This window comes from Mus musculus, chromosome 11, assembly GCF_000001635.26.
Source record: "Mus musculus strain C57BL/6J chromosome 11, GRCm38.p6 C57BL/6J".
NCBI lineage: Eukaryota > Metazoa > Chordata > Mammalia > Rodentia > Muridae > Mus > Mus musculus.
In genome coordinates, this window is record NC_000077.6 from 67,434,867 (window position 1) to 67,462,315 (window position 27,449).

A 27,449-nucleotide genomic window follows, 5' to 3' on the forward strand; every position below is an offset into this window, starting at 1 on the left:
CAGATACCAGGCATATACATGGTTCGTGTGCATATATACAGTCAGTACACTCATACAAATAAAAACAAATAGATGTTTAAACATTAAATATATAATATATCATATCATATACATGATTTTTTAAAAAGTTTTTTTAAAAAGTTACCTAGGGCTAAAGCAGACTCACCTTCATCCCAAGTTGGTCCAAGCCTGGGCAATATCCAGCCCAGGAATTGTAATGTGCCTCTATAACCCTGGCAGTAGATGACATTGATTAAGCAATAAGTTCTGATGTGAATATGCCCCCTAGAATTCCAAATGCCGTAAACATGGTCTCCAGTGTAGACGTGTTGAGAAGTGGGAGCTCAGGGAGGTGAGTGGGTCATGAGTTTTGCCCCCTGCCTTCCTGAATGGCTAAATCCAGAGTGGATTGGATCAGCAATTCTCAACCTGTGGTACAAGACCACGTTGGGGGTCAAATGAGTCCCTTCACAGGGGTTTCATATCAGATATCCTGCATATCAGGTATTTATATTACGAATCCTAACAGCACCAAAATTACAGTTATGAAGTAGCAACAAAATAATTTCATGGTTGGGAGGTCACCACAACATGAGGAACTACATCAAAGGGTCACAGCGTTAGGGAGGTTGAGAACTACTGGATTAGAGAATCAATGTGCTGCTTAGAGCTAGCTCCCCAGAGCTGGGGTTCTAACCAGGGAAGAGGGCTTGCTCTCAGCCTCCACACTCTCTGAAGTGTGAGCCAGTTAGACCTCTTCTCGCCTTTCCAGATTGGTAATTTGATGTACAAACTGAGTATTCCATGATGAGCTGACACCAGCTTCTTCAGGCACAAAATTTAACTGGTGAGGTCAGATATTTTAAAATCCACTTATGTTGCTTTCACAGCTGGATTTCTTTTTCAGGCCTTAGCTGGAAGTATAAGGCCAACAAAGCAATGTCTCCGTTCGTGGCCAGTGCACAGTTCATTCTACTTGTGGGAGTGAGAGAGTTGAAAACTTTTTTTTTTAACACCAGGAAACTGAAATTGGCTATCTGTTTCTGGACCCTACATGGCTTCAATCTTTGTCCAAGTCGCAAATTTTGTAGATGATGTCCTTCAATGAGCCCAGCTAGCAGGAAATCTTTTCTTTATAAATTACCCAGTTAAAAGTATTTTGTTGTAGAAACAGAAAAAGCCACTAAAATGACCAGTTCCTGAAAACTATTCTAAAAGGAGCCACTATGGTCTCTCTCTCTCTCTCTCTCTCTCTCTCTCTCTCTCTCTCTCTCTCTCTCTCTCTCTCTCCCTCACTCTTCTCTTTCTTCTTCTTCTACTTTAATTTTACTCTTTCAGTACTGAAGGTTGACTTCTGGTTCTCATGCATGCTGGGCCGACACTTCACGACCGAGTTGTCTCTTCAACCTTTTGTTTTGAGACAGTCTCTCTTAACTCGTTCAAGTTGACCCAGAGTCACTACACAGCCCAGGCTGACCTTGAGCTTGTGATCAGCCTCCCAAGTGGCTGAGATTAAAGTGGGCACAGTTTCTTTACACAAGATTTTATTAAAAATCACTAAGGCATATGAGAAAGGCTGCAGCACACATGTGATGTTAGATCTAGTCAGACAGCTTACTGCACTTAACCTGATAACTTGGGTTTTCTCTCTCTCTCTCTCTCTCTCTCTCTCTCTCTCTCTCTCTCTCTCCCCCTCCCTCCCTCCCTCCCTCCCTCCCTCCCTCCCCCCTCTCTCTCCCCTCTCCCCTCTCCCCTCTCTTCTCCTCTCTAGTCTGTCCTCTCTCCTATCTCCTCTCTCCCCTCTCATTTTGTTGGCTAGAACTGGCCCAGAATGAATATACATTGCAGGCTAAAGCAATCAGTATATTTTAATATTCTTGGTCAGACAAAAGTTCAAGATGGGAGCAGAAAAGACGCTAAATAGAATAATTGCTTCTCTTCCAGAGGACCCTGGTTCAATTCCAGGCACCCCCCGTGGTAGCTCACTCCTGTCTGTAACTCCAAGTCTAGGACATCTGACAACTTTCCCCAGCCCCCATGGTCACCATGTACAGGTGTGCTGCACAGACTACATGCAGACAAAACACCCACATATTTAAATAAAAGTAAAGAAATATTTAAAGCCAGGCTTAGGTAGTGCATACCTTTAACCCCAGCACGTGGAAGGCAGATGCTTAAGGATCTTTGTGAGTTTGAAGCCAGCCTGGTCTACATAGTGAGTTCCAGTACAGCCAGGCCTACACAGCAAGACTGCATCTCAAAACAAACAAACAAACTTGTGCAGAAGGGTAAGAAAGAATCCATCTCAGAGATATTTATCCTGAAGAACCCTTAGCTGGCCCTTGTGCCATGGGTCTATTAAATCTGGCTAATGGGGAGGATGAGGCAGGAGGCTTACAAGTTCAAAGCCTGCTTAGGCTACACAGGGAATTTAAGGCTAGTGTAAACAATTTAGTGAGACCTTGCCTCAAAAAACATTTTTTGAAGTCATTATAAAACTCCAACTGGCCTAGAATGCTTATGTAAACCAGGCAAGCCTTGAACTCACAGAGATCTGCCTGCCTCTGTCTCCCAAGCACTGGAATTAAATTTTGTTAATAATTATTTATTTATTACATTTCATTTGCCCATGTATGAGTATGTGCTTATAAGCGTAAGTATCCTCAAAAATCGGAAGAGGGTATCGGGTCCTCTGGAACTGGAGCTCCAGAGGGGTGGCAGGGATCAAACTCAGGTCCTCTATAAAACAATACATGCTCTTAACCACTGAATCCTATGTTTTCCAACCCCTGTCTTAAATTTTTTTCTTTTAATTAAAAAATATCTGAGTGTTTGAGCATTTTCTTGTCAAGCAGAAGGTCCTGGGTTCTACCCCAACATTACAGAAAAACAAAATCCAAATGCTTCTGGAAGCCTCCATACCCAGGCTGATCCCAAGAATCAGCAGGACTGGAGCAGCCAGGTACCATGGTAACAAGAAAGATTTAGGACAGTGGCAGGGTTAGGGCAAAGCAGATGAGAGCAGAGTCAAGTCAGCAAGGCCACAGCTCTGCTTCACCTTTGAGACCCAGCCAAACCTGAAGCTTCCTCCCTCTGAACTTTTCATTAATATGGATCAACACTTCTTTTTTTCTTGAGTTGCAAGTTTTTCTGTGATTACTTGCACGTGACAGGATCCTGATAAACTGGGGCTGAGACCCAGAGGATATTTAGGCAGGAACAGTGCACATGGCCTTTGATTGACAGATGTGCTATAAAAAAAAAGTGCACCTGCCTGCTTTGGGTTATCAAATGGACTGAAATCGCAGTCACCACTTGCCCTATGGGTCTCCTTGGAAGGGAATACCTGCACAGCCATGCTTAGATAGCCGATGACAGAGAAAGGACTTTTCTGTTTGAAGTAACTTGCTTCCAAGATGGCTGTCAATGATGCTTACATCCAGATATCTACTCTCTTGTATATTCCCTGTGTAGGGATGACTTGACCTAAGGCAATTGTAGGCATAAAAGATGTTGTAGGTCTGTCCTGTTGGCTTTGGGAGCACTCTGTCTGGGGAAGACAGCCATATATCATGAGGACACCCATGTCTCCTGTTGTTGCTACTTTTGTGGTTGCTGTGACTAAAAGTCCCTTATAACAGCCATTTAAGAGTGCAGTGTTTATTTTGGTTTAGTGGGAGGTAGGTACAATATATCACCATCATGGTGGGGAAGCCAAGAAAGCAGGAGCTTGAAGCAGCATTTGTAGTCAAGAAGAAAAGAGCCATGAGTGGGTGGGTTCAGCTCACTTTCTCTTTTTATTACAGTTCAGGATCCCAACCTAGGGAATGGTGCCACCCACAGTTGGAGGGTCTTTCCATCTCATTTAACCAAATCAAGACAGTCTCCCACAGATAGGCACAGAGACCCATCTCCAGGTAATTCCAGATCTCAGCAAGTTGACAACTGAGATTAACAATCATACCACATACCCACAGACCAGTCCACATTGCAGAACCGAGGACTCCGGCCAACAGCCTTGTGAGTGAGCCATCTTGGAAGTAGATCTGTCAGTTCCAATCTGGCTTCAGATGACTGTAGCCTGGACTCCATTGTGGACTAGAGGTTCACATGTGATCTCAAGCCAGAAGCTCCCAGCTGCTGGTGAATCCCTGCCTGCTAGAGTGTGTTTGAAGCCAATAATACATCGGAGCCTAGCTGATGTCACAGCTATCGGCGACAGATGAACATTTCAGCCTTCTGCTTTTTTTTCAGAACCATTGCTTCTTCCTGGCAATCTCCCTGCTAAGGCTGCCCTTTCTTTCCTCAGTAGATACCTCATGACAAGGATGGTAGTGGAGCTCTGCTCGAAGAGAGGTGGGCTTCTTTGTTGTTTGTTTCTTAGAGTATCACTCTACAGCTCAGGATAGTTTTGAACTTACAGCAATCCTGTCTGAAACCTCCAGGCAAGATGTGAGACACCACTCCTGAAAACTGGTTCTTTTCTTTTTCTTTTTAATTTTTTTCCCTTCTAGACAGGATTCAATGTAACCCAGACTGGCTTCTAGCTCACTTCACTATGTATTAGAGGTTGGCCTTGAATTCCGATCCTCTTGCCTCTACCTCTTCAATGCTGGGATCTTAGGTATGTAGCCCCACATCTGGCTCAGGAAAACTGGTTTCTTTGGGGAGCTAGGAAGATTCTGTTTCCCTTGTGAGTCTGGTGTGGCCAGGTTTATCTCATCCTCCAGAGGTACCAGAGTGGAACTCTCCACACCCAGGAAGTTGAAAGAGTCCTGTGAATTCTGTGAAGCAGTGTGCCACCATTGTCATGGCAACGAGCTCCCTGGTGGGCCCAGGCTTCACTCCCCTGTGGAGGAAGCTGCTCTGAAGTGAAGTGGGCATCTAAAGGAGGGGCTGCTAGGAACTAGAAGGAGCTAAGACCAGAGGTTTAGCCATTGTCCCAAATCCATGGCTAGGAGAAGAATATTGAGAAACCTGTTCCTAGAGAACAGAGTGCCCTTGACTCTGAGTTTAACCAAAGCCACCCACATGAGCAAATCTATTCCTAGTCTGCGCTCTGGGTACTCCTCAGCAATGTGCTCAAAAATGGGCTACAGGGAGCTTCCAGCTTCTAGAAACAAAGGTTAACATCTTGAGAATGCCATTGTGCCCAAGAGAGGTTACATATGAACACCACTTGAAGAGCTTTACAGACTGGTGATGCCCAGTTTCCATCTCCAGATTCATCTCCAGGAGACGCTAAAGCAGCGGTCCTCAGCCTTCCTAAGGCCGCGACCATTTAATACAGTTCCTCATGTTGTGGTGACCCCCAATATATATTATAATTATTATATTATTTCCTTGCCACTTCATAACTGTAACTTTGCTACTGCTATGAGTCGTAATGCAAATGTCTGTGTTTTCCAATGGTCATGGGCAACCCCTGTGACAGGGTCATTCAGTCCCAAAGGGGTCAAGATCCCCAGGCTGAGAACCACTGTTCATAAGTGTAGCTAAGAGCACGAAGCAACACTACAAGGCTAAGATTGGGAGACAGCTTCGTGCCCAAGAACTCCTTGGAGAACTTAAGAATGAAGCATTCCAGTCTGCCTCAATTCAAAAACCTTCTCAGTTCACCCGAGGTATCTTTTTATTATTACTATTATTTTTTTGTCCCCCTTGATATAAAATCTCACCTAGCAGAATAAAAAAATGAACTTCTGTTTCCTTCTCTCAAGCACTGGGATTTAAGGTGTGCACCGCTGCACTGGGTTCAGAAGGTGCTGGGGTGCTAGCTCACAGTTTCACCCACATACTAGGTGAGCATTCTATAGACTGATGAGCGGCTTCAGCAAACTCCCAGTATCTGACTTTTGCACAAGCTTCCAGTAATCCCGATGAGGTGCTAGTGGTGTAATGTTCACTGCCCCAGAGAAACATAAGGCTAAGCTTCACAGTGAGAGTGTAGTGGGGAGCTGTGAGGGGATTGCTGGCTTGCCAAGGCCTTCATTTACCCCTGGGGTTGGACCTGGACTAGGATGCTGCTTTGAAGGTATTCAGTTAAAAATATTTTGTGTGGACATTAAATGATTCACCATGGATATCTTTGGACCGCTTGATCTAATATCAGCTATTACAAGAAGTTTCTATAAGACTCTTTTTTAAAAGCAAGACTGGGGTGAAGACAGAGGTCAGGGTTCTAAGTAGCCTTATAAGGAAATTGAGCAGCCAGCAGCCTCTGCCCACGGTGAGTGGTGATCGAGAAAGCAGTAGGAGAAACTCACCTACCACAGGCTAAAGATGATAATATGCAAAGTGACCTGGGAAAGGTACACAGCACCTTTGCTTCCCTTTTCCCTTGTAGTATGAATACTTAATTTTCTTCTTAATCTCTTTTAGATTGCGAAGGTAATTTGAGCTCACTGTAGCCACTAAGTCAATGACAAGATTTATAAAGAAAATCAATTCCCTTCCAAACCTCCTGCCCCATCCCCAGCCTCTTCTCCCAGGTAACCAACATTCAATCATCTCATTTCATTTCAGTTAGGAAATGAGTTGTTCCCACGTAAATGAATCTGCTCAGTAAGCAAAACTGTTCATTTGACTCACAAACACTGGGCATAACTTGGAGTCTTTTACCCCTGGTAGACTAGGGTCTTAGAACATATTCTATACTGACTTGACTTGTTATAGTGGATTAAACAGGGGTGGGGCATAGGCCAGTGGTAGACGACATGCTTGGAAAGCCTGGGGTCCTAGGTTCAATTCCTGGTACTAAATAAAGCCAGGACGGATGCAGGGCCACTGTCAAGCTCTGCCCACACTCGCAACACTGAGGTTTGAATGCAGTGAATACTTTCGTTACCTGTGGGCCTGTAGAATATAGGGAGCAGATACTTTGCTCCCATTTGCAGATGAGGAAACTGAGGGTTTTTCCAAGAAGGCAGGACGAGGATTGGTACTAACATTACTTACCTTAGGAGCTCAGTCTGGGATCTACTTGCTCATCTCCGCTCCAGATTTCCTCGTGGCTTTGACCATTCATGAATATTACCAACCTCTGTGGTCATAATTATTTTGTGTGGTTCCGGGAGTCAGTTCCAGAACTCCATGGATGCTGTACAGGAGCTCTACCTCTGCAGCTATTACCTACAACATAAGAGGCTAATGATATCGTTCTACCTATGATACTTGAAATATGCATCAGCTCATTTTGCTGCCCTCAGGATTTACTCATGCTTGGTAAGTGCTCGGTGACCGAGCCGTCCATGCCCCAAGCCCTTTCTTCCTAAAAGCAAAAAGAAAACACTCTCCCTTTATTAACATAGTAATTATACATAATAATGAATTTCATTATGACATTGCCATACATGGGGTATAATGTACTTTGGTCCTATTTGCCGATTACCTTCTCTGGTCTTCCTTAGACATTATTTGAACTGGGTTGGTAATTCTACTAGGAATTCAGGTTGGTTTATGATCACTATTCTAGTCTAGGATAGTGTGAACCTGAGCCGCCTGCCATCCAGATATGTCCCCTGTCCTGGGAAGAGAGGGTGGAAGTGAGGGTGACATAACTATCATGTCAGGTTAGGTCACAGGACCTGAAAGGCGTTGGGATTCTTTGCAATGGAAGTTAGAATCAGAGACAAGTGAGCCTAGAAGCTTTCCTATCTGAGAGAGATTGGCAAGGGAGAGGAGAACAAGGATGTGTGTGGGGCCCTCAGGCCCAGTGGTCTCTCTGAGTGGGGTCATGTGAAAGGAGGAAGGAGTGAGAATACATGTGTAGTGGGGGGAGAGTTGTGTGAGTAGGGAAGATTTCGGGGAGAGGCAGAAGGTAGGTTAAAGGCTGAGGCCAGGAAGGGAGGGCAGTGGATCATGTCTGCATGGATCAGGAGGAGAAGAAGGGCCATACTGAGCAGAAGAGATGTCATATTTAGGAGGCTGAAATGTTGGGAGCCTCAGCCCACTCTCCATTGCACTAGTAGAAAAGATCGAAGTCTCTTTGAATTTGGAAGTCAAAGGTGACACTTTTTGATCCATGTGGAGGAAGAGTGTCCCTGTTCTGAGGAGGTTTGGCATCCCCTGAGAGGAAGAGGGGTGTCTCCACAGGTTTTCTTAAGGGGCACTTATTGTAGGAACGGTGAGAAAGTCTCCACTCAGTGACAGAGTCTCTTAGAAATTCATCGTGTAGTTGGTCAGAATGGAAGAGCTTCCAGAGCAGGGAGCTCGCCTCAGAAAGCTCACTTAGAGTGGAGTCGGCTGCATGGGTGCCAGGAATGCAGTGGAGAGGGCCAAGGTGGGGTTGCTCAGGGTGGGGTGGGGAGTGGAAAGGGATGAAGGAGAAAAAGGAGTGGAGGGGGAGTCCTGTCGGAGAGTCCACACTCTGTTTCTCCAAAGGGGCCAGTTCTGATTGACTGGAATCCTGTGAGAAGAGGAACCTGGGCTGAGAAAGGGCCTGCATCAGACTGCCTGTCGGCAAGTCTGTAGGATATCTTCGTGTGACATGGTATCGCTTACTGTGTGTGGGCTGTGTCACCCCAGGACAGGTGGTTCTGTATAAGAAAGCAGGCTGAGCGAACCAGCCCTGTTGCTCCATGGTCTCTGCTTCCGTTTCTGCCTCTATGTTCCTGTCCCGAGTTCCTGTCCCCACTACCCTTCATGAAGGACTGTAAGTTGTAAGGTGAAATAAAGCTTTTCCTTTCCAAGGTTTTTTTTGGACATGGTGTTTATCACAGCTTTAGAAGCCCAAGACAGCCACTGATATGTGGTCAGCAGGAAAGAAAGACAGACAAGGAAACCCACAAGGTGAGGTCAGTTTAAAGTTATTCTGGAGAAAGTCCAACAAAGGAGGTGTTCGGTGTAAGAATCAGAACCCACTTCCTGAGGTTGAAAAGTTTCCTTTGGGAGCCAGTAGTTACCCATTGTTAGGGGTACCTACAGGCAAAAAGGGAGTGGGGAGTTAAAGAATAAGGGTGATTGATAAGTATCTCTAGAGGCAGCCATTATGAGGGGGCATTAATAGGGCGGAGGGTTAGGAATCTAGGCAAAGACGGTTCTTTAATTTTGAGAACCCAGTTTTGTTTCTACAACTACCATCATTAATCCAGAATGGGAGAGTTTTACAAAATTCTATGACGATGGCTCATAGCTTGTGCCTTGTAGATCCTTACAGACCACGGTTCTGTGAGATTTTGCAGCTTTGGGCAGTGGGCAGAGCAGCTGCTGCTCCCAATCAACAGGTCCCCAAGTGGCAGTACCTGCTGCTGGCTCACCTTCTCCTGACTATGGAGAGGCTTGAGAAACCATTGTCTAGCTAGGGAAGCCTGCTGGGGGAGCCAAAAGGAGTGCTACATTGTATTTCCTCATCCAGCTTGCTTTCAAAGACCCAAGAGAATAAAGATGCTTTCCCTTGTTAAAAGAAACTACAATTTCCACTAAACCTTCGGCAAGTCTAACTAGCGGGTGATTGTGGGGAGATTAGAATGTTTCAAGTCCGTGGTCAAATTATCTTGGGGCACTTTTCATCTTTTTCCTAGTTTTTCATCTTTTTCCTAGTCATGTATTGCATGTTCCCCTCTGTGAGTTAACATCTTTGTTAGGTAAATACTCCAGAATTTAAAACAGATCTATACCCGACCCCCCACCAACCAATATGCTAAGATTGTCATCTGATAGAACCCCAGACTTATCTACTTTGAAGCATCCACTCTACTTTAGCCCACCTACCTAATGTTTCCCCAGTGTATTTTTAAAGTATCTTTATTTATGACTTTCTTTGTTCTATCACTACAAAAAATGTCATCAAACTCTTACGGACCACGGAATTGTAAGTAACTTAAATCTCTGTTTCTAGTCTATGGTCATTCATATTTGACTCCAGAATAAACTATCTCTCGTCTTCTTTGGGGTAGGAGTTGTTTTGTTGTTTGTTTGTTTGTTTGTTTGTTTGTTTTTCCACTGCTATCTTTACCTCCTTACCTAAAAGATCTGGAAGCTTCCATAGACAGTGTTGAACTTTTAATTCAGGGGTTTTAATTCAAGACGTTTCTCCTAGTCTGAATCTCTCTCCACACACCCTGGATGATCCAGAAAGCCAACTCTTGACCTTCCCACAGGGGTTCTGCATCTCCCTCAGGGCTTTGGACAATAGGTACGAAAACCCTGCTCCGCAGCAGAGGCTTAAAGGGGGCAGGCACTTACCATGGGCGTGTAATTAGTAAGCAAAAAAGTTGGGACTCGGATGAGCCTCATTACTTGAATCGTCATTAATAAACGGGGCTAATTATAGTCGTTGAAGTGATGGCTCCTTCTGTGTTGTGATTAATTCTGAATTTATTTTTAGCTTTCAGAAGAATGGAGCCTTGTTGTAGGGTTTTGTTCAGAGAAAGAGCCAGTCTATTTATGACAGCCCTCGTCAGCCAGCCTCCTCTTTCACAGGAGAAAGTGGAGAACCTGCGACTGGGTCATTCATTCCTTACTGTTTTAGTTTTCGTTTGGAACCTCAAGATCCCTCCAGGGATTTGTGTCAACCAAAGCTACTCAGCCTTTCTCCCTCCTCGGTAGAGGTGCATCAGCTACACACGAAAGCAGCAGCTTCAGCCCGGTGCCCCTGCAAAAGGGGGTTAGGAAAGCCCTGATGGAGGGGGACAGGAAAGAAGCTGCAAGGTGCAGACAAGGCTCTTCGGTGCTGTCCTGCAAGCTTAGAGGTTGAGTCAGCTGTAGGCGCTGGGATGGGCAGTGGCTCTCATGAGCAGTTGAAATGGCCTCAGCACTTCTAAGGGATCTTGGGTGGACCATTTTTCATGCTTCACATAATGCTAATAAAGGCCCTCTAATTGGACCTGAATCCTGACACTACAGACTTTTCTGTGGCTTGGTCTCTGTCTGCTCTGAGCCTCGTTGGAATGTCTCTTAATTTCTCCTCAAGGGAAATCCAATTTCTATCCTTTTGGCTGAGTAGGATAGAAGTGACCTGGAAGCCACACCCGTGTGTGTGTGTGTTTGTGTGTGTGTGTTCTGCTCTAGGCAATAATACTCAAAAAAAAAAAAAAAACAACTTAATTTCTTTCCTTCTTTCTTTCTTCCTTCCTTCCTTCCTTTCTTTTTCTTTCTTTCTTTCTTTCTTTCTTTCTTTCTTTCTTTCTTTCTTTCTTTTTTTCTTTTTTTTTTTGATAGTACTGTGGATTGAACCCAGTGCCTCCCACATACTAGCCATGTCTCTACCAACGAGCCACAGCCTCATGCCCAGACTTTAATTTCTTAGTGTTATTTTTGGCCCTACAACTAATTTAGTTCATCCAAGTCTTCAGTCGCATCCTTAGGAGGAGAAACCTTGAGGCTGGAATTTGTCCTGCCTTCAGAGTTCTCATGTGAGGGAAATGAGAAAGCGGGGAATTTTTTTCTCTCTCCCTAGTTTCCTCTTCAGTTATTCTTATCTTCTGTCTCTCCAGTTTCTACCATCCTTCGTCTTTCTTCATTTATCTGTTAATTATTCTGCCAAATAAAATCACAAACCATTGCTTTACGTTAGACTCCTGTACTGCCCTCGATAGACCATCCCTTCCAACAAACAAACAAATCAAAATGGAGTGACTCAAGCTAAAGCTCATGCCATCACCCTGCAGCTGCCTAGGTGGCCACAGAAATCAGAGTCAGAGAAATAACAGCTTAAGTTCCAAATGGCATCAGTCAGAAAGATAATGGCATTTTCTCGGCCTTAACCTCTGGGAGTGGTTGCTTGCTAGTGACCATAGGTTCCTTTCCTATTGTCTTGTCTCCGCCACTACCTTAGAAGGCAAGTAACTTAAATGCCCCGTCTTCTTTCTATTTTCTTCTCCCTGTGCTTGGGTCTGAAGTCAGGGCCTTGCTTTTGCTGGGCAAGCTCTCTTCCAGCCAACCCCACCAGTCTTTTCCTGTTTTGCCCCCTTTCTATGTATAAGCCAACAGGAGGGTCCTGGGCTCATTGAAACATACTCTGTTTTTTGAATGAAGTTATTACCAGTGTTTGCTCTCTAAGTGTACTCTTTCTTCATCAGGGAACCTTGAGACCAGTAAGACCAGAGAACCAAGTGAGAAGTGTAGACATTAGTTTTTCCAAGAATAGATGAAGTAGGGGAGAGACAGACTTACAAATCAACTTTTTTTTTTTAAGATAGATTCTTAGGTAGCCCAGGAGAGCCTCAAAGTTGATATGTAGAACTCCTGATCTTCTTGCTTCCTTCTTTTAAGTGCTGGAATTTCAGCGTGAAGCTCCATGCCTGGCTCTCACAAACCAGCAAGCAGGTAAAAAAGAAAATTGGGGGGATCAACTTCTCAATCCCCAGGGCTTGAGGTCGGGATTGTACATGCTGAGTAAATAAAATGAGAGGAGATGGGATAATCAAGGGAAGGAATATCCATGTAGTTTCTAAAAATATATGGATTCCTTTTCTTTTTTTTTCTTTTTATTATTTACATTTATTTATTTATTTATTTATTTATTTATTTGTTTGTTTGTTTATCTGTTCTTATGGTCCTTGCCAAGGCGACTATTGACTGTTATGGGGGTTGGGGTAGCAGTGGGGTTCATTTGGCATGCCAATGAGATCACAATGAAGTTAAAAGCTGCCTGGTTGTCATTCTGTCAACCACTTGAGATCCATCCAGTTACACCTGGTCTCTCTCAAGAGGCAATTCCAACTTTGAGGTCTCCTGTCTTCCTCACAGTTCGGCAAGATTTGGGAAAGATAGAAATGTTCAAAGTCCAAAGGGCTGCTCATTCCAGGCCACTAAGGCAGCCAAGTAAGACAGAAGTGCATGGACCACATGCTTGATGGCCCTCACTCTACTGCATCTGTTTACGTTGACTGTGTTTTATGTTAACTTGACACAAGCTAGGCTCATCTGAGAAGAAAGACTCTCAATGGAAAAAACACCTCCATTGCACTGCTTGTAGGCAAGTCTATGGGACATTTTCTTAATTAATGACTAATATGGGATGGCCTATCCCACTGGAAATGGAGCCAGGGATAGATGGTCCTGCGTGAGTAAAAATGCAAGTTGAGCAAGCCAATAAGCAGCCCTCCTCATGACCTTTACTTCAGTGTCTGCCTCTAGGGTCCTGCCTTGAGTTCCTGCCCTGACTCTGCTCAGTGATGGATTCTAAACTGTAAATTGAAATAAACCCTTTTCTCCCCTAGTTCTATTGGACATGGTCTTTATCAGAGCAACAGAAAGTTCTTTGATGCAGAGACAATATTTTTTTGTTTGTTAATTAAAATGCAGCACCCACACAAAAGAATGTACTGGTGAGGATAGAATGGGTGAACAGCATCACATATGGACAGGCAAGATGGTTCAGCAGGTAAAGACACTTGCCACATTGTGAGTCTTGGGGATTGAACTCAGGTTTTCAGCCTTGGTGGCAAGTGCCAACATTGTCCTCTAACCTCTATACCTATGCATCAGCATGCATGCACATACACACACATACCCCAAACAAACAAAATATAATAATTTTTAAGTAATAATTAGCCATGTACACTAGTGTGCAGTCCTGTAGTTCCAGAACTTGGGAGGCTGAGGGAGAAGAAAATAGTAATTGGAGGTTGGCCTGGGCTCTGTGCAAGGAGAAAATGGCCTCCAAACCCTTCCCAAATGCCTGCAGTGTCATCAGCATGTTCATGGCTGTCCCCCAGTCATCCACTCTCTGGACTTGTAGGAATTTCATGAGTCGAGTCCCCCCATATTCACTGTTGAAAGCTCAGCTTTCCTTGACCCATGATCCATCTGTAGTATTCATCCTGTCCCAGTGGTAGCGATTTGCTCTTCATCAATGAATGGAGTTCTCCGCTGTATGAACTCCTCCCAGGGTATACATCCTACTGTTAACAGATATCAGGTTGCTTATGGTCTGGAGCTAGCATGAACAGTCCTGCTGTAAATGTTGCTGGCATATTCTATGGTTCAGATAAGTCTCCCAAAGGATCATGAGTAGAAAGCAAGGTGACAGCCTGTGACACTCCTTGGAGTTGGCAGAACCATGGGAAGGAGGTCTAGTGAGAAGAGGTTAGACCTTGAAGGGGACTTGGGGATTCTGGTTCTTTCTCCCCTCTCCCTCTCTTTGCATCATGGCTGCTGTCAGGTGGGCATCCCCCTCTATCACACAGAGCCACCATGATGAATGGTACCACCAAAGGATGCTAAAAGCGAAGATGCCAAAGTACCGCACTCTGAAGCATGAGTGGAAGGATTCTTCCCTCCATAGAAGTTCATCATCTAGGATTTTTTTGTTACAGTAATACAAAGCAGACTAATGTATGTATCTTGATGAGTATATGAGCATTTCCCAGTTGGATATCTTCTAGAAAGAACAATGATAGATCTTAGAGGATGTCCCTATTCAGTTTGGGAAGACTATTGGGTTTTCTCATGGGCTGTGATTCATAGTGTGTGTGAATTCAAGCAAGAACACATTATCCCAGGATATTGTTAGTGGTTTTTAAATAAGTGTTTTTTACAGTTTTCCTCTTAACCCAACTAGCTCCCAAATAACTGAGACTGGACTATGATGTTTATTTAACAAGCTTTAAGGGTACAACAACTAAGCAGTGTTACTCTATTTTAATCCTCTAAAATAATCTGGCTACATCCCAGTCAAAATCCCAGTGATATTTGCATTTTAGTACTGATCTGGCTCTCTGGGCTTCAGGTATTTTCTCATGGTGTCTCCTGGACTCCCTTCCCACCTCCCCAATGGCAAATTTCCACTTCCTCTCTCTCCCCTGGCTGGGAGGAAGTCAAGCCCTATTCTCTTCCCTGCTCAGTCATTGGCTGATCAGCTTTTATTGACAAATCAGAGAATAAATGGGGAGCAAACCTTACACAACATTGAGGCAGGAGATCAACCTGTTGTTGCATCCAGATGCAACCAGACATGAGGGGCAGAGAAATCAGCATTTGAATAATACAAGAATAATCTTTACACAGTGTACAATAACATTATGCCTACAGTATATGTATTTTTTGCTTTGTTTCTACCTTAACTATAGATGGGTAAATACTGGTGTCTCCTTGGACTGTGCCTTGCTTTTCTTGATGATTGAAGGTCAATCTCTCTCTCTCTCTCTTCTCTCTCTCTCTCTCTCTCTCTCTCTCTCTCACACACACACACACACATACACACACACACACACACAGAGAGAGAGAGAGACAGAGAGAGAGAGACAGAGAGAGAGAGACAGAGAGAGAGAGACAGAGAGAGAGAGAGAGACTTACCTGTAGACTGGATTAGACTCTAACTCAGACTCAGAGAAATCCACTTGCCTCTGCCTCCAGAGTGCTGGGGTTAAAAATGTGTGCCACCACATCCAGCTAACATTCTGTTAAGTTAAATTCTTTTAATATAATAGGAAAGAGAGTAAACACTATAGCCCAGTACCACAAAACCTAATTGATTTTTCCACATTTGAGGTAGTCACACCGAGGTCAGCACATCTGGAACATAATGATTAAGCCTTGCCCTGGGAGAACCATCTTGCATAATATTTCTCCTCTCCCCAGATGCATATATTCACTTTTTTCCCCAAGTTCTGGGGATTGACTCTCTGACATCATGCGTAACAGGCATGTACTGTTACAGAGAAGAAGCCACAGCCCAGTACAAACTTTTGTTGTTTTTATTACATTTATTTATTCATTGTGAGTGGGTGTTCAGATGTCATGCTGAGCATGTGAAGACCAGAGAAAAATTCCCTTCCACCATGTGGATCCCAGGGATTAAATCTTACAGTAGTCCAGTTTAGCAGCAAGCACCTCTACCTGCTGAGCCAGTTCTCCAGCCCCCAGTACAAGTTTGTTGAGGGTAGGTGAGGTGGCTCAGGCCTAGACTGGTTAGCTTAAGGGCTGGCCGTTGCTATAAGTTGGGTTTGGTTTCCTTGGCTCTTCCTCTTACTATGTGATCTCTCATACACCCTTCCCTTTCTACCCTGCCTGGAAATTTACTTCAGATGTCGCCTCACCAGAACTCACCAAATGCAATCTCCCAACCATGGGGAGACTTGTGAGCAAAAGTCTCCAAGTCTCTCTCTCTCTCTCTCTCTCTCTCTCTCTCTCTCTCTCTCTCTCTCTCTCTCTCTCTCTCCTCCCTTCCTTTTTGATGCCCCTCCCTCTCATCTCCCTTCTGAGACAGGTCATATTATGTAGTTCTGACCGGCCCCAAATTCATGGCTACCCTCCTGCCTCAGTCTCTTTAAGTGCTGAGATTACAAATGTATACACACCCACTTCTCTCTTTATAAATTACCCAGATTCTGTTGTTGTTGCTGCTGTTGTTGTTACCTAGATTCTGTTTTTGTTTTTGTTTTTGTTTTTTATGTAAAGCAAAATTGACTGAGACAATCATTAACCATTCTAAAGGAATTCTTTGTGTTTTTCTCTATTCTCGAAGATCAGAATGTCATGTACTTTATTCCATGTTTTATTTGTTTTTGCGATAGGGTCATACTATGCAGAACAGGTCGACCTGACATTGCAATATAGCCTAGGTTGTCCTCAGACTCATAATCTTCCGGCCTCAGCATCCCAAGTACGGGATCCTAGGCATGTTCCACAGTGCCCAGCTTACAGAGTGTACTCCACAGCTCCTTGGACTGTTGCTGAATGAGCTAGTATGCAGAGGTGGAGGAAAGCACACTGACAAGGTGAAGGGAGCTTTGATATGCATTTATTTTTGTTTTACGTTACAGCTTTGAGGTGCACTTCAGATTCCAAAAAAAAAAAAAAAAAAAAAAAATCTATCTGTTTCAAGTGTACAATCTAGCGATTTGCCAGATTGTGCAATCATTACTATAATCTAATTTGGGAGCATTTTCACTACCCCAAAAGAAGCCTTGTGTTTCTTTGCTTACTCTTGTCCCCTGGCAACCGCCAATCTATTTACTGTCTCTATGGATCCTCCTCTGGGAACATTTCACATAAAGAAATCATAGAATTCATGGCCTTTCACATCTGGAAGCTTTTGCGTTATAGCTTTGAAGTTTGTCCGTGCTGGGGTGCTAGTTGGCACTTCATTCTTTTTGAAGCTCAGTACCCATTCTATGGCATGTTGGGCAGATAGAAGCCCTGAATTCTGCCTGGCATGAAGCAGCAGGCGTTTGGGTCACTTCCATGTTTAGTTGTTAGCCTGCTGTGCTGGCGTACAGGTCTTGCATGGGTGTATATGTCTCTTCCCTCTCTTCCTCCTTCCCCTTTTCCTTTGCATTGGGGATTAAGCCCTTGCACATGCTGAGTGTTGAAGCCTTGGCTTTCTGAAGTAGCCTCACCTTCTACTTCTGGTTGATCCTCCACTTGTAGTCTTTCTGCTTCCATCTCCTGAGTGCTGGGATTATAAGTGCGCACTGCCACACACTAGGTTCATGAGATGCTGGGATGGAATCTCAGACCTCCTGAATCCAAGGCAAGCACTCTATCAGCTTGGCTGACTACTCAGTGATGGAGCTGCATCCTCAGCTCCCTGTGTTTTGTTTCTCTTGGAGATAGCATCTTGGTTTGGTAGGCCAGACTGAGTTCAAACTACACAGATGTCCTACCTCAGCCTGTGTCACCATGCCTGCCCTGCACTTCTCTCTTGGACAGTAGTGCCACTCTGCTCTTCTAGTCTTATCTCTATACTGACTGGTAGATAACTCACATTGCCTCATAGAGCCCTTCCTTCCTGTCTCTTTTCTTTCTCTTTATGCCTCCCCTCCCTTCCTCTCCTCTTCCATCCCCCTACCCCCTCCCCTCTCTTCCTGTCCTCTTTATCTGTGTAGCCCAGCCTGGCCCCAGACTCCCAAGTGCTGTGACTGTAGGTGAGCTTTGCTGCATCTCTCTCTAGAAAGTGGCTCCAGGTGTGAACCCTAGGGTCTACCTTGCTTTCTCATGATCCTGGGGATGGAACCCTGTGCCTTGCCTGTGCTAGGTAACTGTACCACTGAGCCATACCCCCATCCCTCCACAGTGGATGTATTGCCTGACAAGCAGAATGGGCTAGAACAAACAGCACTCCAGGTACAGTGTGCCAAACCCAAGTTAACGTCTTGTTTTGTGGTTCACTGGCCATATGACCACAAGCAAGTCACATCCTCTGAATTCATTTGCTTCCCTCTTGATGTGCACATTGCCACATCACCTATACCTGAGACAGCTTATTTGGTGCCAAGAATTCTGGGTGCTCTGGAGGTAGAATCTTCTGTTATAAAGAATTCTTCCTTGCAGAATAGCCCTAAATCAGTAGTTTTTTATTGAACCAGGCCACATCACCAAGTCTGGACAATTTGCAGGAAGCCGTGTACCTGAGAAGTACGTGTTTGAATTCTCTTAAGATGTGGTTGGTCCATTGGTATTTTTAGGAAGCTTTTGTTGTTGTAATTTTGTCTCCTGTTTTTTTTTTTCTTTTTGAGACAGACCCAAACCCTACAACACACACTGGCCTGGACCTCACTATATCACTCAGGCAGACCTTGAACTTTCTGGTGGTTTTCCTGCCTCAGCCTCCTGAATGCTGGGATTAGAAGACGTCATCCTCCAGTTTAACAGCTGTTTTCTATTATCTCTTAACAGCAGCTGGGCTGAAGGAAGCTTGTCCACAATTCCTGGACAAGCACTAGCTGTAAGTGCACTTGTCAGGTTGCCCAGGATTCTCCTTAGGTGAGATGGCTTCTGTGTAGACTGGGGCCCAGGCAATGCTCTCAAAGCTGAGGTGGGCCCAGCTGAATGGCTTTGAAAAGCTACAGGGATTGTTCTAATGTCCTGCCAAGACCACAGTGCTAAAGGAACTTGATTCAAAGCTCAGACAAATATGCAAGAATTTAAGGCTTTTTGTACCTAATACTGAACTGACTTTGTCTCAGCCTAAAACGCTGAGAGGTTTGTGCCCAGCTGAATAGCCATAGGAAGCCATACAAGCTTACTGAGCAAGGGGCATAAGGAGTTGGTCAGTACTATAAGCTGTGTACCCCTTATCGGAAAAACTTGGCAGGAAACAGAAGTAGGCAGATCTCTGTGAGTTAAGAGGTAAGCCTGGTTTACATAGTTTCAGGTAAGCCAGAGCTACATAGTAACATTCCCTTGTTTAAGAATGGGGAAATGGGAAGTAAAGAAACAGAAATGGGACCGAAAATGTTGAGGATTTTGTAATGTTTGCATATACATAATACAGTGTCTTGGGACTGTGACCCAAATCTAATGAATCTGATATTAATACTCACAGCTCAAATGTAACTTTATACAATACCTTCCATGATATTTCTCTTCTCCTTCCTCCTCCCCCTCCTCTCCTCCCTCCCTCTTTCTCTCAGGCCACTCTAGTCTGGGATTCTCCTCATCATTTAACCCTTATCTTTCAGGGCTGGGACTACAAGTGTGCGCTGTCATCCCTCCGATGCAGTTTTGTTTGACGGTGGACTTCTCCAGAGGAACATCCTGTTAGCACGGACGATGGTTTGATTTTGGACTGTAGGTCTTCGATTAGTGATGCTCAACTGATTATAGCAGTGATAGTGAAGGGTCCAGCTTTTTAGAGGTTAGGAAATGTACTTTAATTTTTAAGCTAGCAAAGAAAGGGGCCCTTTCCCTTATGTACTCTTGACATATGCTTCTTCAGCACCTGAAGTCCACGAATGTCTCAAGGGCAGGGAACTTGCAAGCCCCTGCTAATGTCTGCTAATGTCTGGTGGCTGACTAAATTGGTGGATACACCTCAGCAGACCCATTTTGAATTCAGGAGGGCTAGACCATGACATCCCCAGTTCCCCAACCATTTCCTGAGAAGCCAAACGGGCTCTTTCTCTCGCCTTTATTTAACCTTTCCACTATTTAGCCCCATCGGCCTGATTCCAAAACCCATCAACCCAGATGACTTACATCCTCATCTCCCCACCATGTCCTCCTCTGATATGACACACTGTCACTGGGCTTCCCGGCTTCGGCGCCAGGCTTCAAACCTGTCTTTATCCATTGTTCAGTTTCCTGTGAGTCAAGTTCAGCCAGGCTTCATGCACTACAATGATGGTCACAAACACAATCCCTTGCAGACACCTGGGAGGCAGCGCCGCCTGTCACCCACCACCAGAGCTAAACTGAAGGAACCGAGGGGCGTTCCCATTCCAGCAGCTCTGGGTGGCGGGGTCGCCCGGGAGTCCCTCTGCCGGGGAGCGCCCGGCCCTCCGCGGGCGTGGCCGGTCTGGCCCGGCCCCTGGCCCGCCCTGGTCGCCTCGAGAGAGTCCCCGCCCGGCCACGGGCCGCCAACCGCGCTCTCTCCGTGTCTTCCCGGGCTCCGCTTGCACCGGACGAGCCCCACAGAGGGGGATGCTACGCGCACCACCTCCCGGGGCAGTTGCACCTCTCTGCTCACTCCGGCGTCCCCAGCCGCGACACCCCGGGGAAGTTGTCTCGTGAGCCCGCCGCCCCCGGGTCTCCTCCTCCTGAGCCCCGCCCCCCGCCCAGCGCGGGGGACCGCACAGCCGCCCGGCCCGGGGGCGTCGCCGCTCGCTCTCCGGAGCCGGTGGAGCCCACGAAGCCAGCTCTGCTGGCGAGCGTCCGCTTCCCTGCAAGCAGCGCGCGTGGCTCGGCGGCCCGGAGACCCCTGCGCAACCCCGCCACGGCGCGCGCCCAAAGCGCGGGAGCCCGGAGCACCGGGCGCCTGGGACCCCGCGCAGCCGCTGGCCAGCCCGCGGGGCTCGGCAGGGATGCGGGCTGTGCTGTGAGACCGGGCGCCAGGGCCATGGCCGGCGCCCGCTGCCGGACCCTGTACCCCTTCTCCGGGGAGCGGCACAGCCAGGGGCTGCGCTTCTCTGCGGGCGAGCTGCTCACGCTGCTCCAGGTCCCGGACGGCGGCTGGTGGGAAGGCGAAAAGGACGACGGGCTCCGTGGCTGGTTCCCCGCCAGCTACGTGCAACTACTAGAGGTGAGAGGCCAGGGCCGGGGTCGGGGACCAGCTACCCTCCAGACAACCCGGCTTTGGGGGACGAAGGGTGCGGGGGAGGGGCTGGGGCGTGGACAGCGTTCTCCTCCTACCCGGCCTCCTGAGCACGTCGTGGCCTCTGTGGGGAAGCGAGAACTTGTTGCCTGTGCGAGTTCTGGAGCAAGCGGGCGCTCTGCCGCGGAAGACAGGGGCCACCAAGGGACTGCCGAGCCAGGTGGTCTTGGCAAGGCGAGAGGGTGATGGGGGTTTGGAAAGGTGGCCCCACAATTCCGCCTCTCTGGTAGACTAGCGGTCAGTCATGCTGACCAGGGACAGGTCGCCTGGCTGCCTCCAGGCGCCCACTTGCCGGACTGCTGAGAAGCACCAGTTAGCAATGAGCTGGAGCAGAGCAGCAGGCTAGACCCGTGGATACAGCTGGACCCTAGGTAGCCTCCCATCCTCTAGGATCAGTACCCTAAAGTGCCTTGTTCTTGGGGATCTGGCTTGGTCCCAAGGCTTCATAGGACTGCTGAGCCAAGTCAGCTGGCTGTTTATTGTCTGGGTGACAATTGCGAGGCCTCTTTGGCCTCTAATCACTGAGCTCATGGTCACAGTCTGAGTGAAAGCCCAAGTTTCTAAAGTCCTGTGTGTATGTGTGTGTGTGGTGTATGGTGGGGTGGGGTAGTATTTTTCAGTCTTTACTGACAGGCTGCTGACCCCAGGATTGTCATAAATGCTAAACTAGTCCTCACCATCAGTAATGTGTGTATTCTTAGGTTTTGGTAAAACCCAGCCTAAATAAGGGACCAAATTTATTTTTTACTGGGATCTATTTAAGAAGAGAGTAGCAAATTTTGAATGAAAATGTTACATGCAACTCTGGCCCACGGTGAGGTGGAGAGATGGTTGTACAGTGGGCAGGCCTGACAAGTGTCCAGTGGCAGCAGCATCAAATGTCTGTGCAGCCTTCGGAAACACATGATGCTTCTCTCTGGTCCAAGAAACAAACTTGCTCTAAATGGACCAAGGCACTCCTCAAAATGGACTTGGTAGTATTTCTAGGGGAAAGGCTGGGATGAGCTTCCTGGGGTCTTAGCAGAGGTGTCTCTGGAAGCTCATGGTGTGCTCTGAGAACCTGTGTCAGCAGGAGAGGCTCGGGCTTGGTTCTCTGCTTTTCCAAGTTCCATCTCTGAGAGCTACATTAAAAACAAAATTAATGGAAGTATCCTTTGACAGGGAAATCTTGAGTCTCCTGGCAAAAAGCTCTCTGAAATGCATGTGTGAGTTCTTTTGGTAGCCACATTTCCCCAGGAAATACTGATGTGGAAATTTGCCTGGTGATTGTCTGTCTAGGGAGGAGTGTCCCTGACTGGATTCAGCCAGCTGTTTTGGGTGGGGATTCCTAAGAACAGAGTGCCCCTGCTTTTCAATGGAGCATGAACAGACCCAGAAGACAGCAGAACTATCCTCTGTGTTGGCCTGGGTGTGCTTGTGGCATCCGTTAGCACTTATGGAGCTAAGAAGTCCCTGGTACCTAAGGACTTTTCAGACACCTCCAGTCTATTAATAGCACCTCAGTGCTACCAGGAGGACCCTCCAGTTGTACCTACACAAGCCATGTGGACTGTCATCAATTTCCTAACAGCTCTGTGAATGTCTAAGAGCTGTCCTCCATATAGGAAGCTTTATTCGACTTGAGCCGCAGTCTTGTAGCTAAGGCTAGCTTCAAATTTGCAGTCTTCTTGCCTCTGCTTCCAAGTGCTGGGATTCCAGGCTTGTGCCACAGTATCTGGCACTGTCCTCGGTTTTACAGACAAGAGAAGACACGACAGCATTCGAAAAGCATGTCTGTCACCTAAGGAGTCACGTTTGCCTGTTAGCCTAACAGCTCAGGTGGCTGAATAAATTCCTTGTGCATTTTGAACCCCAATCACCTGGACTAAGCTAAAGGAAGGGTCAAGAATGATGTATGTGGAGATGGCGGGCATTGCCCTCCAGTTGGTATATTGGTAACAGTATCCTTCATATGACCTGAAATTCTGGGGCCTAAGAGTCGATAGCTGTATCCTGGGACAGCCCGGACCACTCCTGCTGCCATCTCTGAAGTCTGAATCCACTCATAACCAGCTGATTTCCCTAAAGGTGAGGGCAAGGGTGGACCTGTCCCTGCTGCCCAAGTACTGACTAGGATTCTCTCAGCACCAACATAGAGGTTCGTGGATCCAGTTCTTGGTGGCTTGCAATCTCCCATGAGAATAAGCTGGACCACTAGGCAGAGGGCTGGGAAGGGACAGAGGACATGCTGTGGAGTCTCTTGGGGTGGGCTGAGTTTCATAGACAGGGAGGAAAGTTGAATAGCAGTGGGTAGCGTATGAAGTGTATGACTTCTGAGACTACAGAGTCTGGCAGCTGCTGGGAGGCAGAGGAGGGCCTGTGGACTCAGAAGCTGGTTCTGCTGTAGGGGTAGAAGTCTGAACAGAATGGACCTCATCAGCCTCCCTGGAAAGGGATGGGGTGACAGACAAGCAGCTGAAGAACTTGGTATTCCTCACAGTGTTCCTTTCGCCCTCTGGTGGAAAGAGGAATAAAAGGAAGTGTCTTAAAGGAGGATGTGAGATACTGACAAGAATTCGCAAAGTGGACTCTCTCTCTCTCTCTCTTCCTGGTTCTGACAAAGGATGGGAAGTTAGAGGCCAAACTTGGCAGGAAACACTATGGAGGGGAACTGGGAGCTGAACTCAGAAAGGACTACTAGATCTGCCTTGGAGATAGCCAGCTTCAAATGAGAGCAAGGATCAGGAGGACCTGGTCATTGGGGGCAATCTCTTTGGTCAAGACTCACGGGAACTGGAAAAATGATAGAGTGGGTATCTGGATGACGAAAGATGAACTCTAGAGGACCTAAGCCAGGACAGAGAGATAGAGGACCCAGGAACCCTGGCCCCAGGAGTCCTGGTTACTCAAGGTGTGGCCAACCCTTTAGAGGGCACTTAGTTTCCCCAAAGATATGAGGTCTAAGATAGTTGACTTCCCATTGCTGTGTCAAGGCACTGAATGATAGCATTTGCAAGTGGGAAAGATGTATTTTGAACCTGGGCTTAAAATTTTCAGTTTCTGGTCAGCTTTTAGTCCAATAAATTATGAGTATGTGGTAACAGAGAACGTCTCATAATGTCCAGGAAAGGAAGGGGATGGTGTTTTAATTCTACCACCCCCTACCAAGACCTACTCTCCAAGGGCTCCATCACTTTCTAGGAATTCCACAGGCTGGTTACTGAATCTTTAGCATATGGGAACCTTTCAGATTGCAACCATAACCAGACCTACCAGCCAATACCCAAAGCTGGCTTTGGTGTGCAAAGACCCTGGGATGAGAGCATCTAGAGAAGCCTTTCCTGATGTCACCTTCAGCCACATAGAAGGGGAGCAGCAGGGAACTCCACTGACATTGTCTGAGAGACATAATAGAAGAAGAATGGATGGATGGGGGAGATGGGGCCAAGCTGGAGACTAGAGAGTACATGTCAGACAAGCTCCAGGCTAGGCTCTGGATCACCTTATAGATTTGTGGACCTACACAATGGATGATTTCCACCAGCCCTCAAGGGTGTAGGCACAGCTCCAGGGGAAGAGAGATAGAGGTGGGAGGTGGGCTCTCTATCCCAAGGAAGACTTGTAGCGTCAGGTGTGGTTCCAGAGTAGGCACAAAGGCTGGTCAGGCCTAATAGACTCAGGGATTCTTTGTGGTCTGCTCTTTCTTTAGGTAGAAGTCAGGGACCTAAAGGGTGGTGTAAGATTTCAGTAGAAACACCCGGAATTCGGGGAGATAATTTTACAAGGGTGATAGGATTGGAATACAGACACGACAGAGCTCTCCTTTAGGTGGTGCTGAGGTCCACACAGGCAGGTTGTAGTCCTGAGAGACACTGCTCAAATCGTGTCCTCAGATGTCTGTGTTGAAAACCTAACACTCAAACACAGCAGTATCAGACGGTGTTAGGTTCTGAGGGTTCCACCCCCATGAATAGATTAATGCCAGTTATAAAGAGGCCTGAATGTCTATAGTTTGAGAGCTTGCCCTTCCTCTCTCTGCCTTTTATAATGGAGTGGTGCCATAAGAACTCAAAGATGCTGGCAGCCTCCAGAGCCATGAGAAATATATTCATTTGATAGAACACCCAACTTGTGGTATTCCCTTATAGCCATTCAAAATGGAGTCAGCCTCACACACAGACTTCATTAGTGCTTGTCCGTGGGACAAGGCGGGTGCAGAGGGTCGATCCTTGAACTCCATCTCCTCTCTTCTCCCTCTTTGCTCACCCGAGGATCATGTGATCACATGACAGGAGGTTATAAGGATTAGCTTATAGTAGGGATTGATGGACTGTGCTGAGGATAATGAAGAGATGGATTTTTCTATTGCTAGGTAACAGAGCACCCCAGAATCCGTCCTATATGATTGAGTGGCTGGAGCTCAGCTGGGCGGGGCTTCTGTTGGTTCACCTTGACAAATTCTATGCTACAAGCAACTTGCAGTCAAATGGCAGAGGAGGGTCAAGTCCTGGAGACTCCACTGGGCTGGACTCAGAAAGGCCCAGCTTCCCTCATCTGGCTGTTCCCTGTGGCCTTTCCACATCATGTCTCTCCTGCAAGGCGTTTTCATGTGGGCTTTCTCTGGCAGGTAGTTAGAGGGTGGTTTGCTGTTGCTGTAATTTTTTTTTTAGTTGTTTGTCTTTTGAAACAAGGGTTCTCTGTGTAGCCCTAGATTTCCTGGAACTTGATCTGTACTCCAGGCTGGCCTCAAACTCAGAGATCTGCCTGCCTCTACCTCCCAAGTGCTGGGATTTAAGTTCGTACGTAGTCCAGTGGCCAGCTTCCCAAACCACAAAGGGATGGTTTGTTGTGCCTTCGTAAGGCTTTAGCCCAGGATGAGCACATCACGCTGCCACATGCTACTGCCAAAGCGAGTCACAGGAACAATCCGGCAGTGGCATGGAAGGGAGGTAGGCTCAGTCTTGGAGGCGGGAGCAGGCTCCATGGAGGACCACCTTGCATATTTCCTGACTCCCAAGGATGGTGAAGACATCATGTGACAGACAGCAGAAGGAGGCAGCAAGGCTTAAGCTCAGCTTCTGAACCAATGAGAGAGGGAGAGAGAGAGAGTATGTGTGTGTGAGTTTGGGGACTTTTTGTTTTGTTTTGTTCTAGTCTCCAGGGATTTCTTTATAGAGTAAATAATGCAGCTAGAATCTGAAATCCTGTTTGCCTGGACCCAAAGCCTGGGCCTGTCCATAAGCTGTCAGCACACCAGGCCAGCCTTGTCATGCCAGAGCTTTGATAATTAATGGACACAGTGTCTCTGAGCTGCCCGACATTCAGGAGATGTTTGCTATGGTACATAAATTGATTTTAATCTAGAGTCGTTTTTCCTGTAACTTGAAAATTACCTAAAATGGGTGTGACTTTGACCTTCACGCCAATATTTTTTTTTCCAGGCAGTCATTGACTCTGTTCACAGTCAGGGTTGGTGGTTTCCCTGGTATGTAATTGGGACCAAAATTGTGCCATTTTCAGAGTCTTCTTGCCATTCAATTAGGGGCCCACATCAGCGGCTGCTGCTGTTTGAACATCTACCTTTGGCCATAGCACTGTCTCTCTCTGCCCAGCAGGAAACACCCTTCAAAAACACTGCTTGCTGGCTGGGCCATGCGGCCACTTACAACACTTTAAAGCATTGGGCAGAGCTTCTGGGCTTTATGGACTCCAGGAATCTTCACAAAAGTTCCCTTAGCAACAAGCCCGCAGGAATCCCCGACATCTGATATCCACTGGGCAAATCTCTGAGATCTACTTCCACCTAGAAATGTGAATGCGCCACCACCTACCTATAATTTTAGCCTAAGACCAACTTGTGTCTGTCGGCTGGGCAGACCCTCACTGGGAATGCTGTGCTGGCTCCACTGGTGAAGGGACGTGCGTGGTAAACCAAGAAGCCCTGTGTACATGTGTGGGGTCGTGGCTGTTAACAGACTACCCACAGGGAAAGACATTCCTAGAGCGTGCTCCCTTATTACCCACAGCAGCAAGGTAATACAAGGCAAGTCTCTTTGATAGAATGCCCAGACCGACCCCCCTGTTCTTAATTGTCAAATTAGTCATTTCCTCTCTTCCGGCAGAGGCAAGGATTCCAGGGTGGTGTTTTTATACCTATAGGAAGAAGTAGACATGGCTGCCAGCAGGTGTGCCTGGTTTCTCTTTTGGGAGAGCAGAGCATGAGGTGACATAGTAAATGCATAGCTGTGAAGTCTATGTGGAGTGAGTTTGGTGGGGGGAGGGGGCCCTGGGACCAAACCCAGGGACAGTGTCTGAGCTGCCTGCCTCGCCCCATGTGGGGTATTACAAAGATCTGCTCTCGTCCTTCCGTCCCGTTTGGTATCTCCTCCATGTGCCCTCTGATAAAGCTCTGTTTTTATTCCTCTCACTTCCCGCTTCACTGAATCTACTTCCTTTCTCAGGCTACAAATTCAAGTCCTGGTTGAATTCC

General features: G+C 46.7%; 1 protein-coding gene and 1 pseudogene across 4 annotated transcripts in view; one reads left to right on the forward strand and one right to left on the reverse strand.

The window, feature by feature from the left end:
• Positions 1-873: 873 nt before the first annotated feature.
• Gm31459 lies at positions 874-1,056 on the reverse strand (annotated as a pseudogene).
• A 17,334-nt stretch (positions 1,057-18,390) lies between these two features.
• Gas7 (growth arrest specific 7) overlaps positions 18,391-27,449 on the forward strand; it is a 235,736-nt gene continuing 226,677 nt past the window's right edge. For all 4 annotated transcript variants that reach the window (XM_030245562.1, XM_030245564.1, XM_006532202.2 and 1 more), the window contains exon 1: positions 18,391-20,908. Coding sequence is in view for 1 of the 4 variants with exons in the window: in XM_006532202.2 (XP_006532265.1) it covers positions 20,726-20,908 (183 nt within the window). In the remaining 3 variants the exon portion in view is untranslated. The remainder of the gene's footprint in view (positions 20,909-27,449) is intronic.